Source organism: Panthera pardus, unplaced genomic scaffold (assembly GCF_024362965.1).
Source record: "Panthera pardus isolate Hobbes unplaced genomic scaffold, ASM2436296v1 HiC_scaffold_6, whole genome shotgun sequence".
NCBI lineage: Eukaryota > Metazoa > Chordata > Mammalia > Carnivora > Felidae > Panthera > Panthera pardus.
This window is the reverse complement of record NW_026526991.1, coordinates 129001025-129014322: the sequence shown is the minus strand read 5'-3', so window position 1 is coordinate 129014322 and position 13298 is coordinate 129001025. Positions and strand designations below refer to the sequence as shown.

At 41.9% G+C, this 13298-nt stretch overlaps 1 protein-coding gene across 7 annotated transcripts in view; it reads left to right on the top strand.

Moving 5' to 3' along the window:
* The window catches only part of MCM10 (minichromosome maintenance 10 replication initiation factor), a 108504-nt gene that overhangs the window by 20456 nt on the left and 74750 nt on the right, over positions 1–13298 (top strand). For all 7 annotated transcript variants that reach the window (XM_053894618.1, XM_053894622.1, XM_053894620.1 and 4 more), the window contains exons 12-18: positions 192–302; positions 387–504; positions 1724–1952; positions 3154–3298; positions 3934–4046; positions 5974–6087; positions 8462–8607. In XM_053894618.1, coding sequence (XP_053750593.1) covers positions 192–302; positions 387–504; positions 1724–1952; positions 3154–3298; positions 3934–4046; positions 5974–6087; positions 8462–8607 — 976 coding nt within the window. The remainder of the gene's footprint in view (positions 1–191; positions 303–386; positions 505–1723; positions 1953–3153; positions 3299–3933; positions 4047–5973; positions 6088–8461; positions 8608–13298) is intronic.

Here is a 13298-nt window from a genome sequence, read left to right as displayed (position 1 = left end):
AAAGCGATATCACGAGGGGCACCCGGCTGGCTCATTCAGTAGAGCACAGCACTCTTGACCTCAGGGTTGTGAGTTCAAGCCCCACGTTGAGCGTGGAGCCTACTGTAAAAATAAGGACAAAGAAAGTGACATCACTTGACCTCAAACTGTCTGAACTAGAGTCCTCTAAAGCTGATGTTTGTATATTCCAGGAATACATCAGAAAAGCTTGTCTTGCTCTGAGGAATTCAGGGAACTGATGGACTTGCCTACATTTGGAGCCAGAAACTTGAAACAACATTTAGCCAAAGCCAGGTCATCAGGTAGAGTCAGCCTTCCCCTCTCTGGTGCCCACACTGCATCCCCACGGCCCCTCGGAGCGCCTCAGCCTATGGCTTGTGTTTTAGGGCTGACGGGGAGCCTGAAACCCGCTTTCCAGTCTGTCTCGGCATCAGCCCTCTTGAAGCAGCAGAAACAGCACATGCTGGAGATGAGGAAAAAGAGATCAGAAGAAATACAGAAACGGTAAGAAGGATAGGTTTAATACTCTGTTTAGATAACTCATCTCAGGGATTCTCAGAGTGTCTTAATAGATTTCCAACGTGTGCCTTCAGGTTTTGGATGGTTAGCTACCTTTTTTTAAGTTTGAAAGTTTAAAAACAATTTTAACCTAACCTAAGAAGAAAACATTTTAAGTTCTAGATTTCTGACTCATGCAGAGAATCTGAGACCAGGTGGCACAGGTTATAGTAATTACCATCCCAAGAAGAAGAGAAAGAAACACTTGCAGAGGGTTTTGTGCAGGGCGACGTGTTCCCTCTCATTCTTTAGTTTTGCCACAATTAGTGTCGTAAGTACAGGCAAAGCCAGTGAGTAAATTTTGCAGTTGTTCAGGTAAATGATGAAAATGAGGCAGGGGAAGTGGTGTCCTTTTAGAGGCAAAAGCAAGTAGAAATGGGTACAGAAGGTGAACACGTCAAAGGATCTTGAACTCAGGTTCTCAGAACAGTGATAAGAGCGAGGTTCACAGATGCTCAGTGGGTATGGAGCGCCATGCTGTGTCCTGCATAAATACAGTGCCTCACGCAGCCCTTACCATGATCTGTGAGGTGCTCTTATGCTCATTTTGTGGGTGATACAACTGAGCGCCAGAGAGCAGGTGGTTGATGGAGCCAGGTTTGGACTCACACCTGTTCTGCTCTGGTTTGAACCATTACGCTGTCCCAAATCTGGGCCACTGAAAGGCAGTGGTTTAATGAACAGGAAAGTCCAGAGGAAATTCTTTGGAAAAATCTGAGCAATCATTTGGCCTCAGGCAGGTGAGTTTGAGCTGCTGATGGAATATCTTTAGATGCGTGCGTCATGTAGCTACATACACATGAGCTAAATAGATACATGGGAGTCATGGCCTTGTGTGAAATAGGGAGTGCTGTCCTTTTAAAGGTATTACCGTTGGGGCGCCTGGGTGGCCCACATCTCACCTGCAAGGCTGCGTTCTGTAGAGGCACTTGCTAGAAAGCTCGTTGGCAAAAATAGTAATCAGTTCTAAATTGGTAAAACAGTGATCGTATTCTATGAGAAATCAATTAAACCAGAGTTAGTAAAGCCAACGTTTTTCTTCCTGTGTGCTAATCTGAATTACTGACCAAGGAGGGGAGTTATTTTACAAACAGCTACTTACCAGCTGCTCCCCTGCCTGCGGTCTGCCAGTCTGCACATTGTGTGACTGCATATTTCTTTAAAGATTTCTCCAAAGCTCAAGTGGGGTCGAAAGCCTGGCTGTGCCACCCTCTTCTCAACGGGCCCCTTCTTGGTCTCCACAAATGGGGGCTGAGTTCCCCAGCCTGGAAGGAACACCAGCCACACCGATGCCCAAGCTTGGGCGAGGCATCTCAGAAGGAGATGATGTTCTATTTTTTGATGAGTCCCCGCCACCAAGACCAAAACTGAGTGCTTTAGCAGAAGCCAAAAAGGTAAGTGACATCTTTTTTCACCATTTGAATTTGCATTCTGTAGGACATGACTGGAGTTGCAGACTTTATACATCTATGACCAGGAAAGACAGTAATAGCTTTTTATTGATCATGATAATCAGAGTCAAAGGAATTTTAAGTGATGATGGTATCAACATAATGCCATTAATTTAATGTTAACCTGTTCTCAGCGCTGTTCCTTACACGGCTAAAAGACATTGCGTAAACACTGGCCTGAGAGAGACAAACTAGGAATTACTGAGGCAAGACTGTAAAATGGTGGTTTGAAGAATCCTTCTTTAAAAGAACTCTTACGCAAGAGCTAAGTCACTCTGATCGACGTAGGAGTCGAGAGTGCTCAGAACCCCACCTCTCCACTTCCTGAGTCACTCTGAGCCCCAACTTGAGCCTGTCTTCTCTTTGTTCTAGTTAGTAGCTATACCACATGAAGGGCAAAAGCTAGTTATAAGCCAAAGCTGTATCTGCAGTAAGAATAATGATAATAATTGCGCATGTACCTGTGATCGACACACACATGCCATGTTCTGTGTATAGGTTCATGCTTTGCATGCATTCTCTCATTCTATCCACACAGCCTAGGAAAACATCTCCATGTTATAAAGGCTGAGACGTTAATTTGCATAAGGTTACAAACTAGTAAGTGGCAGAGCTAAAATTCTATCCTAATTCTGATTCTTTTTTTGTTATTTATTTTGAGAGAAAGCGTGAACAGGGGAGGGGCAGGGAGAGAGCGGGAGAGAGAATCCCAAGCAGGCTCCGCACTATCAGTGCAGAGCCCGACATGGGACCTGATCCCATGAACCTTTAGATCGTAACCTGAACTGAAATCAAGACTTGGATGCTTAACCGACTGAGCCACACAGGCGCCCCTCATTCCGTCTGATTCTAAAACAAACTTCCAAAATGTTTATGTGATTCCTCTATGGGTTTTGAAGCCCACAGTGTAGCTGATATGAAACTATTGATATTTAAATAAACTGAAACTTTATTTATTAGCTCATAGACCTGTCTCCATGCTTTAAAATTTTAATAATCGGGTTAATAATGCTAAGCAAAGAGAAGATCTATTTTGCCAATTTGTATGTGAGAACAGAATTCACTGGCTAATAACTAGAAAAAGGATTTAGGATCACAGATACCCGTCTCATCTTTAAGATTTTTATCTCCTCTTTTCTTCTAGTTAGCTGCTATAACCAAATTAAGGGCAAAAGGTCAGCTTCTTACAAAAACAGATCCAAACGGCATTAAAAAGAAGCAGAAGGACCCCCAGGATGTCCTGGAAGTGAAGGAACGTGTAGAAAAGAACAACACATTTTCTCCTCAAGGTACGGTGGATTTCAGAGTTAACAGTGGGAATGAAGCCATCTGTAAGGAGATGTTCTAAACTATAACTATCATCCCTGATATCAAAAGTCATTGTTTTACTTAAATTTACCTCTCTACAACACCTAGATAGAATTTTGACAACTGGAACTGACCGTTTTCTATAATCGCATTAAATTGAAATGAAATTAGGCACAATCTAAGAGCTTGGAAAAAGGTTTCTCACTGGATCTTTGCACAGATATATTAGTATAAAGATTTGCTTTGAAAGGAGCATAATTTCTTAGCAAATTGCCCTGTTTTTATTTTTAAAACTCTGAAGTTGGCAGTGACATTTTACCATCAATTTGTCAAAAGGATTTTTGTTGATGTTTCCTGTCATCAGAGCTCCTATTTTAAGGTGGAAAAGAGATTCTAATTCAGTGGTCAAATCTGCCATACCTCATATTCTAGGCTCTCCTTTTCAGCCTCACTCCTTAAGAGTTTCCCTCTGTTGGTACCTAGTGGGGTAAATTAGGTTTGAAGGGCCTGTTATGCAGAGAGGGAGAGGACAGGGGTAGCTGAGTCCATGAGGTTCACTGGCTTCCTGAAATTCCTCTGTAATGACCATCGTTTTTCCTTTCTGCTCTAGCTGAAGATGAGTTGGAGCCTGCCAGGAAAAAAAGAAGAGAACAACTTGCCTACCTGGAATCTGATGAATTTCAGAAAATTCTAAAAGCGAAGTCGAAGCACACAGGGGTTCTAAGAGAGGTAAGAGCCCAAAAGGTCAAAGATGACACAGACGACCTTCAGACTTGAGGCTTTTTATTGTGGGACTCACCCGAGACGTAGTTATATGTCTGAGTTGACTTCAAAGAGCAGGAATATTTCTGATAGAATTTAGCTTTGCCTTTGTCCTTGAATTGAAGAATATCATGTAACATTGTTTTAATGGGCCTCAGTATTATAAAAATGTTGTCTTGTAGTTAATGACTTTGAAGTAACATTTAGGCGGTTCACCGCTATTATTTCCTGCCTTGCCTTATGGGAAGGGATTTTTTTCCATTCAAATATTTTTCCATTGGCTTTCCAAATACTGTAAATCAGTAGTTAACAACCCATTGGGCATAGTTGCTTCCAATGCCTCACATTTTGGATTGCTCCTTTATTATCCTGAAATAAAATTCTTGGATAATATAAATTACCTAACTAGAAACTTCAAGGATATCAGTATAATATCCTACGTATAATGTGAAAAGGGGGGGGAGGGGGTTATATTAAAAATATATGTATTTTGTTATATAAATGTGTAGGCACAACTATCCCAGGAAAAATAATGAAGTAGAAGTTGTCGGAGGGGTGGATGATAAATGTAAATGAAACAAGTAGAAATGAAGACTCTCGGTGTGGTCTTTTGGTCACTTAAATACCATGGGTCTCTTTCTTTGATTGTGTGTGTGTGTGTGTGTGTGTGTTGTGTGTGTTTAAGCCATGAATAACCCAGGAACCTTTAGAAGATAACAAACTACAGTTGTTCTTCTATATACAGAAGAGTTGTCCAGTTGTATTCTTGGAATATTCAATGGATATCTGAACCATGCACAAATACTGTAGTGTTCTTCAATTTTTGTTAATTATTTTTTTAATGTTTATTTTTGAGAGAGAGTCAGAGTGTGAGTGGGGAGAGAGAGAGGGGGAGACAGAACCCAAAGCAGGCTCCAGGCTCTGAGCTGTCAGCACAGTGCCCAACATGGGGCTCAAACTCATGACCCATGAGATCATGACCTGAGCCAAAGTCAGATGCTTAACCAACTGAGCCACCCAGGTGCCCCTATTGTAGAGTTATTTATAAAGCAGTTAGGTTTGAGAGTTCTAACTGGGTTTTTCATCCACATGGGTGCCGTCTAGAATAGTCAGAAGAATCCCTTGATGTAGAGGGACTGTTGTACACCACAGGTATAGCATCCCTAGTCCCTGCAAGTAGCAAAAGTAGGAATCACTGGGGTAACAAAAAAAAGTACTCCCACCAGTTTTCACAGTGTCCTCACAGGGACAGTTTCTGTCCTTATTTAGTGTCAATACTCTGAATACTCCGCTCTTTTGATAAACTAACTGACTCACGAGACAGTTAAATATCCCACCATTCTACTAGACCTGAAACTTGGTCCGGAGAGATGCTCGAGCCAGCCCAGGAAGGCTGCAGAGCTGAGGTCTTTGCCTCTGTGGCCACCAAAGGCCTTGGGCCCTGTGTAGCTGCTCCAACTGCAGAGCTGTGACCACATTCTGCTGTAAATATCTCTCTGCCCTCCTGCCTACTCCCTGTTAGTCCAAACAACCAGGGATTACTCCGGCCAAGTGCTTGGTCCGGAAAATAGTATCGAATAGACTGGGCTGCCAAGTGGGGAGGCACTGAATACCTTACATAGCTTGAGTCTATATTGGAACACTAGAAATGATTCTCTTTTGGTTTACATTTGACATGTTCTGTTTCTTAGTCATGGATGCTTTCCCACTGTTTTCTGGAAAATTAAGAGCTTGTGTCTACTTTTGATTGTCTTTTGGTTTGCAGTTCATTGAGGTCTTATCAGATGTCCTCATAATGGTTAGCTTGGCTTTTCAGTTTTTATTATTACTGAACTGGTGCCTTGAGTATGTGTTGGATTTGGTACAAGGTCTTCTGTGTGCCTTGTCATTCCAGGCAGAGGCTGAGCTGCAGGAACGCTATTTTGAGCCACTGGTGAAAAAAGAACAAATGGAAGAAAAGATGAGAAGCATCAGAGAAGTGAAATGTCGAGTAGTAACATGCAAGACGGTGAGTGGGGGAGATGGTTCTAACCTTGGGCTCTGTTTTGAGCTGCTGTGACTCAGCAGAACATAGAGAGATTGTGGGATATGGGGCCATGTCTTGTGACCAGAGTCCTGCCTGGGTCATTTCATTAGATTGGAAACCAAACTGCTCACAACAGCCAAGGGCCTGGCTGCCTGCCGACTTGGCCTCCTGGCTCTGGTGGCAGAGCATTGGTGGTGACAGTCTTCTCTCATCTGACCTCAGTTCCTGGTTTTACAGACTTCTCTTCCCCTTTGTCCATCGGACCCCATATATTCTTCTGTGTCCTTCTCAAGTTTCTAGCACACCCTCAGTCCACAGTTCAGTCCTGGGACCTTGCCTGAACGATTTCCTTTGGCATTACATGTTATGATCAACTATTATTGCCTCTTTCTACTCAGGGCTTAACCTACTAAATTGAATTTGAAGGCAAAGTGTAAATTGCGTTATATTCTTTGTAGAATTTTTACCCTTAGTCTCTTAGAAAACGGTAAATCCCCTGTCCTTCAACATTAGTAAAATAGGACCAAAAAAAGTTCTTGCAGAACAGTATCCTGCCATCAGCACTCACTTTATACCGCTTCGCTAATCCCCCTCGTAAGCACTTACAAGAGGAGAAAGAGACTTAGTTCATCCAGTACGATTTTCTCTATCCCTTTTCAAACCGTAGACTCTGCTTTACATTTAGGGGACAGCCCGGAGCCAGCTGTCACCAAAAGGCAGGGCTTCCTTGAGAAAGTTCAGAATAATTTTAGCTCAGGTAACAACTTTTACTCTGACAAAACAGCAAACCTAGGGATATAGCTGGTGTGTTAGTTTTCTGTTGCTTCCCTGACAAATAACCACTAACTTGATAGTTTAAACAACACAGCTTTATTATCTTGCATTTCTGTCAGCCAGAAGTCTCTGTGGGTCTCACGGAGCTAAAATCCAGGTGTGGCAGGACTGCATTCCTTCTGGAGGTTCGAGGGGAGGATCTGTTACCTGGCCTTTCCCAGCTTCTAGATCCCACCCGTGTTCTTTGGCTTGTAATCCCTTCCTCCATCTTCAGAGCCCCCCAGTCACATCCTCTGACCTCCTCCCTGTGGATTCCCACCTTCACTTTTAAAAGCCCTTGTAGGGGCGCCTGGGTGGCGCAGTCGGTTAAGCGTCCGACTTCAGCCAGGTCACGATCTCGCGGTCCGTGAGTTCGAGCCCCGCGTCAGGCTCTGGGCTGATGGCTCGGAGCCTGGAGCCTGTTTCCGATTCTGTGTCTCCCTCTCTCTCTGCCCCTCCCCCGTTCATGCTCTGTCTCTCTCTGTCCCAAAAAAAATAAAAATAAAAAAAAAAACATTGAAAAAAAAAATAAAATAAAATAAAAGCCCTTGTGATTCCATTGGGCCCACCTGAAAATCCAGGATCGATTCCCAATCTTACGGTCAACGACCCTGATCCACCTTTGCCGTGTAACCTGACGTGCCCACGGGTTCCCCAGGGGTAGGGGGTGTATGTCTCAGGGGGGCGGTGCTATTCTGCATACCACTCTGCTCTGCGCTTTCTGAGGCTCAGAACCAAAAGTCACTTATCTAGATTCTGATTACCAGAAATCACGTTGCTGTGTCCCAGCACCTGTTGTGATGTTCACCCACCATTTCCTTCTTTTTTTTTTTTTTTTTTTTAATGTATCCTACAGTTCCATTTATACAGAGTACAAAACCAGGCAGACCAATGTTTGCTGTTCGAAAGCAGGGTAGTGATTACCCCTGGGGTGCGAGTGGAGCAGTGCCTAGACAGGGCACAGGGAGGGCTTCCCATGTGCTGGGGACATTCTGTTCCTTAGTCTCGATGCTGCTTGTTGTTCCCTATTCTCTTCAACACTTTTGAGGGTCAAAATTACAAGTGAGTGACTTCATATCTCTGTCTTGGTTTTGCTGCTTATGAAAGACAAATAGGAATAATCTTAAGTACTTCTCTGAGGCCTTTTAAGAAGAAACAAAAGGGCTACTGAAGAGGCCCCAGTGTCATCCTATAACCGAGCAACTGCAGTGAATTTAGGACAGACCTGATGAAGCTATTGAGAGGTTTCCACTGCTTTTGTTCTTCCCTTACTGTTGTCTTGATGTTCCAGAAAGTTATTATGTACTTGATGCCTGACCAGCACTTGTGGCCAACAGGAGGGGAAGTGGCATCATTACACAGGACTCCAGAAACCACAGGGGTCCTCACAACTAGTAGTTAAGGTGGTTTCTCTGCTCCCAGCTGTCTGGCTGGTGGTGAGAAACGGGAAATCCTCATGGAACAGATTGCCCTCCTAGCAGCTAGCCAGTTTCTCCTCCCAAGCTCCTGACCAGATGTGTGCCCTCCTGTTGGTTTCATGCAGTGTGCCTACACCCACTTCAAGCCTTTGGAGACCTGCGTCAGTGAGCAGCACGACTATCACTGGCATGACGGCCTAAAGAGGTTTTTCAAGTGTCCCTGTGGAAACAGAAGCATCTCCCTTGACCGGCTCCCCAAAAAGCACTGCAGGTAGGAGAATTGATTCTTGAACCTTTCTCCAGTTCCTTTGTGATGCCGTTCTACTGGAACATTGAACGATCCTTTTTGAGCTTCAGGCCTTATTTCTGTGCCTCATTGAGCTCCCAGCTATCCCTAAAATCTCTTGGTGGGAAGGGACCCCACCTTCTTCGCTGCTGTATCCCTGCTACTTAGTACAATGCTCAGCCCACAGTGGGTACTCACAAATGTTTGTTCAGTGAAAGACAGAAGTCATTTCTCTGAAGGTACTACAGTTCCTGGGACAAGAACGAGGGAACCAGAACTGGGGTAGAACCCGAGAGCAATGAGCTAATTTTTGTGGCCACTTTTGCCTGGGAGCATTGGCAGACTCTAGGCGGGCAGATGGGAAGCTGAGGGTCTGGGTCTTGCCTCGGTGGAAGACCACTAGCAGAACTGTTGATGGAGATTGGGGCTCTCCAAGAGTGGTTGGTATCTGTATCGGGATATCTGTGTTTGATTCCCTTTTACTAGTTGTTTTCAGAGCACTGATCTAAAGGACCATCCCACTCAGAAGTAGAATCCCTGATTAGGATCACGTTAAATGAATCAAATAGTTTTGTGGGGACTTATGGCTTTTACATATGAAGTCATCCATTTTTTAAGATCATGGAGTATCTTTCCATTTATTCATCTCCTCCTCTATGGCTTTTATTGATTTTTAAAATGGTCTCCACTGAGATGTTGAGTATTCTTAATTCTTAGATGTGTCATAGTTTTCACTGATACTCTGAATGGCAACTTATTTCCCAGCATAGTTTCTAGTTGCTTGTTGTTGGTGTAGAGAACTGTTACTACTTTTTTTATAAGTTGATCTTGCCCCTGGCAAGCTTATCGAACTCTTATTCCAGTAATTTGTTGATTTCTCTACGTAGTTGATCATCCACAAATAAAGATGATTTTACCTATTTTGTTCCCACTCTTACACCCTCTATCTCTTTCTTGATCGGGTTAGCCAGACCTCCAATACCATGTTAAATAGCAGTGATGATAGTGGGCTTCCATTTCTTGACTGACTTTGCATATTTTGGAAATTAACCTCTTGGCTGATAAATGGCTTGTAAACATTTTCTCCAGTGCTGTAGGCTGTCTTTTCATTTTGCTTCTTGTTAATTTCACCGTGTAGAGGAAGCTTTCAAGTTTGATGTGGTCCTATTTATTGACTTCTGCTTTTGTTGCTTGAGGTTTTGGCATCATGTTTAAAAAAAATCATTGCCAAGACCAGTATCAATGAGCTTTTTCTACATTTTCTTCTAGGAGTTTTATGTCTTAACGTTTAAGTATTTCATTCATTTCAAGTTAGTTTTTGTGAGGGAGGTGTGATAATGGTCCAATTTCATTGTTATGTGTGTGTTTTTACAGCATCCCCAGCACTGTTTGTTGAAGAGACTATCCTTTCCCCATTGGGTATCCTTGGCCCCTTGTTGAATATTAGTTGAAACATTAATTAACTATATATATGGAAAGATCTGTGCTTTCTATTTTGTTTTATTGGTCGCTGTATCTATTTTTTGTGCCAGTACCGTATTATTTTTATTACTGTGGCTTTCTAGTATAGTTTGAAATCTGTAAGCATGATACCTCCATCTTTGTTCTTTTTTTCTCAGCATTGCTTTGGCTATTCAGGGTCTTCTGGGTCTCCACAAATACTAGGGTTGTTTCTTCTTTTTTTGAAAAATGCCTTTGGTATTTTGATGGGGATTGCATTAAATCTCTTGTACATGGCTTTGGGTAGTATGGCCATTATAACAATATTAACTTTTTCAGATCCATGAACTTAGGGTATCTCCATTCATTTGTGTCTTCAGTTTCTTTCAGGAAAGTCTTGTAGATTTCCATTCACTTCCTTGGTTAAATTTATTACCAAGCCTTTAATTTTTTTTTCTTTTTTTTCTTTTTTTTTTGATGCTATTGTGAATGGGATTTTTTTTTTTTTTTTTAATTTCTTTTTCAGGTGTAAAGGAATGCAGTTGATTTCTGCTATGTTGATTGTATATCCTGCTGCCCTACTGAAATCATTGATTAATAACTCCAACAGTTTTTTGATCTCTGGGATTTTCTATATATATATAAGATTGTATCATCAGCAAAAAGCAACAATTTTACTTCTTTTCCAATTTGGATGCTGTTTATTTCTTTGTCTTGCCTAATTTCTCTAGCTAAGACTTCCAGTGCTCTACTGAATAGGAGTGGTGAGAGTGGGCATCCTTGTCTTGTTCCTGATCTTAGAGGAAATGCTTTCATTTTATCACCGTTGAGTATAATGTTAGCTGTGAGTTTGAGACCTTATTAATGTGTTCCTTCTACACCCAGTCTGTGAAGGATTTTTATCATGAAAGGGTGTTGTATTTTGTGAAAAGCTTCCTGTGTATCGAGATGATTATGTGATTTTTATTTTCATTTTATTAATGTGATATATTACATTTATTGATTTGCATATGTTGAACCCTCCTTGCATCACAAGGATAAATCCCACTTGGTTGTTGTATATAAATCCTTTTAATGTGTTCTTGAATATGATTTGCTAATGTTTTGTTGAGAATTTTTGCATCTGTATTCATCAGAGATATTGTCTACCTTTTGATTTTCTTGTGGTATCCTTATCTGGTTTTGGCATCAAAGTGATGCTAGTTTCATAGTGTTTGGAACTATTCCCTCCTCCTCAATATTTTGAAAGTTTCAGGAGGATTAGTGTTAATTCTTTAAATGTTTGGTAGAATTATCCATTGAAGCCATCTGGTCCTGGAGTTTTCAGTGTTGGGAGGTTTTTTTTGATGACTGATTCAATGTCTTTATTCATTATTGGTCTGTTCAGATTTTCAGTTTCTTTTTCATTCAGTCTTAGGTTTCTAGAAATACATCTATTTCTTCTAGGTTATGTAATTTGTTGGCATATAATCTTTCATAGATCTTTCATGATTCTGTTTTTTTGTTCTTGTAATGTTTTTATTTATTTTTGAGAGAGAGAGGGAGAGAGAAAGAAAACACAAGCTGGGGAGGGGCAGAGAGAGAGGGGGGACAGAGGATTTGAAGCAGGCTCTGAGCTGATAGCAGCAAGCCTGATGTGGGACTCAAACTCATGAACCGTGATATCATGACCTGAGCTGAAGTCGGACGCTCAACCAACTGAACCACCCAGGTGCCCCAATCCTGTGCATTTCTGTAGTATGTTTTAATTTTTTTTTTTTTTAGGTTTATTCATCTTTGAAAGACAGAGAGAGAGCACCCAGGGGCGGGGTGGAGAGAGAGGGGGACACAGAATCTGAAGCAGGCTCCAGGCTCAGAGCTGTTAGCACAGAGCCCGACGCGGGGCTCAAACTCACGAACTGCAAGATCATGACCTGAGCTAAAGTGAGATGTTCAACCGACTGAGCCACCCAGGGGCCCCTGTAGTATGTTTTAATGTCTCCTCTTTGATTTCTAATTTTATTTGAGTCTTCTTTTTTTTCTTAGTCTAGCTAAAGGTTTGTCAATTTTGTTTATCTTTTCAAAGAATCAGCTCTTAATCTCTCTCTTTTCTATTGCTTTCTGGTCTCTATTTTCTTCTGATCTTTGTTACTTTCTTCCTTCTGCTAACTTTGGGCCTAGTTCTTTTTTTTTTTCTAGCTCCTCAAGGTGTAAAATTCGGTTGTTTGAGATCTAATTTATTTATTTTTAATGTTTATTTATTTTGAAAGAGAGCGCATGCACCCGCACGAGTAGAGGGAGGGGCAGAGAGAGAGGACAGATAGAATCCCAAGCAGGCTCTATGCTGTCAGCACGGAGCCCAATGTGGACCTTGTTCCCACAAACTGTGAGATCATGACTGGAGCCAAAATCAAGAGTCGGACGCTTAACCAACTGAGCCACCCAAGTGCCCCTGAGTGTATTATTTCTTTAATGCCTTTGATGACTTCCTGTTTGACCTAAGCGTCAGTAATGTTTAATTTTCAAATATATGGGATTGATTTTTAGCCATCTTTTTCTTTTTTTAAATTTCTGACTTTATTGGATTATCCTTAAAGGACAGAATTTGTATGAGTGTTTAAGTATTTATCTGTGTATTGATACTTGACTTCTGCCACATATTTTAATAGCAAGAGCTTATGTAAAACATTTGAGTACCAGAAAAATTCTGTTAATAAGCAGTAGGTACAACTCACAAATGGAAGAACAGGATGCTTTTTCATCCTGGGGTGCCTGGATGGCTCAATAGGTTAAACGTCCGACTCTTGATTTTGGCTCAGGTTGTGTGATCTATCTCGCAAGTTCATGAGTTCAAGCCTTCAATCGGGCTCCACACTGATAGTGCAGAGCCTGCTTGTGATTTTCTCGCTCTCTCTCTCTCTCTCTCTGTCTCTGTCTCTCTCTCTTTCTGCCCCTCTCTAGCTAGGGCACATTCTCTCTCTCGCTCTCGCTCTCGCTCTCTCTCAAAATAAACTTTTTTTTAAGATGCTTTTTCATCCTCCAGGTGGTTGCTGTTATTTTTGTAACAACTGTTTTTCTGGACTTTGTCTTGTCAATTCTTTTTTTTTTTTTTTTTTTAATTTTTTTTTTTTTAACGTTTATTTATTTTTGAGACAGGGAGAGACAGAGCATGAACGGGGGAGGGGCAGAGAGAGAGGGAGACACGGAACTGGAAGCAGGCTCCAGGCTCTGAGCCATCAGCCCAGAGCCCGACGCGG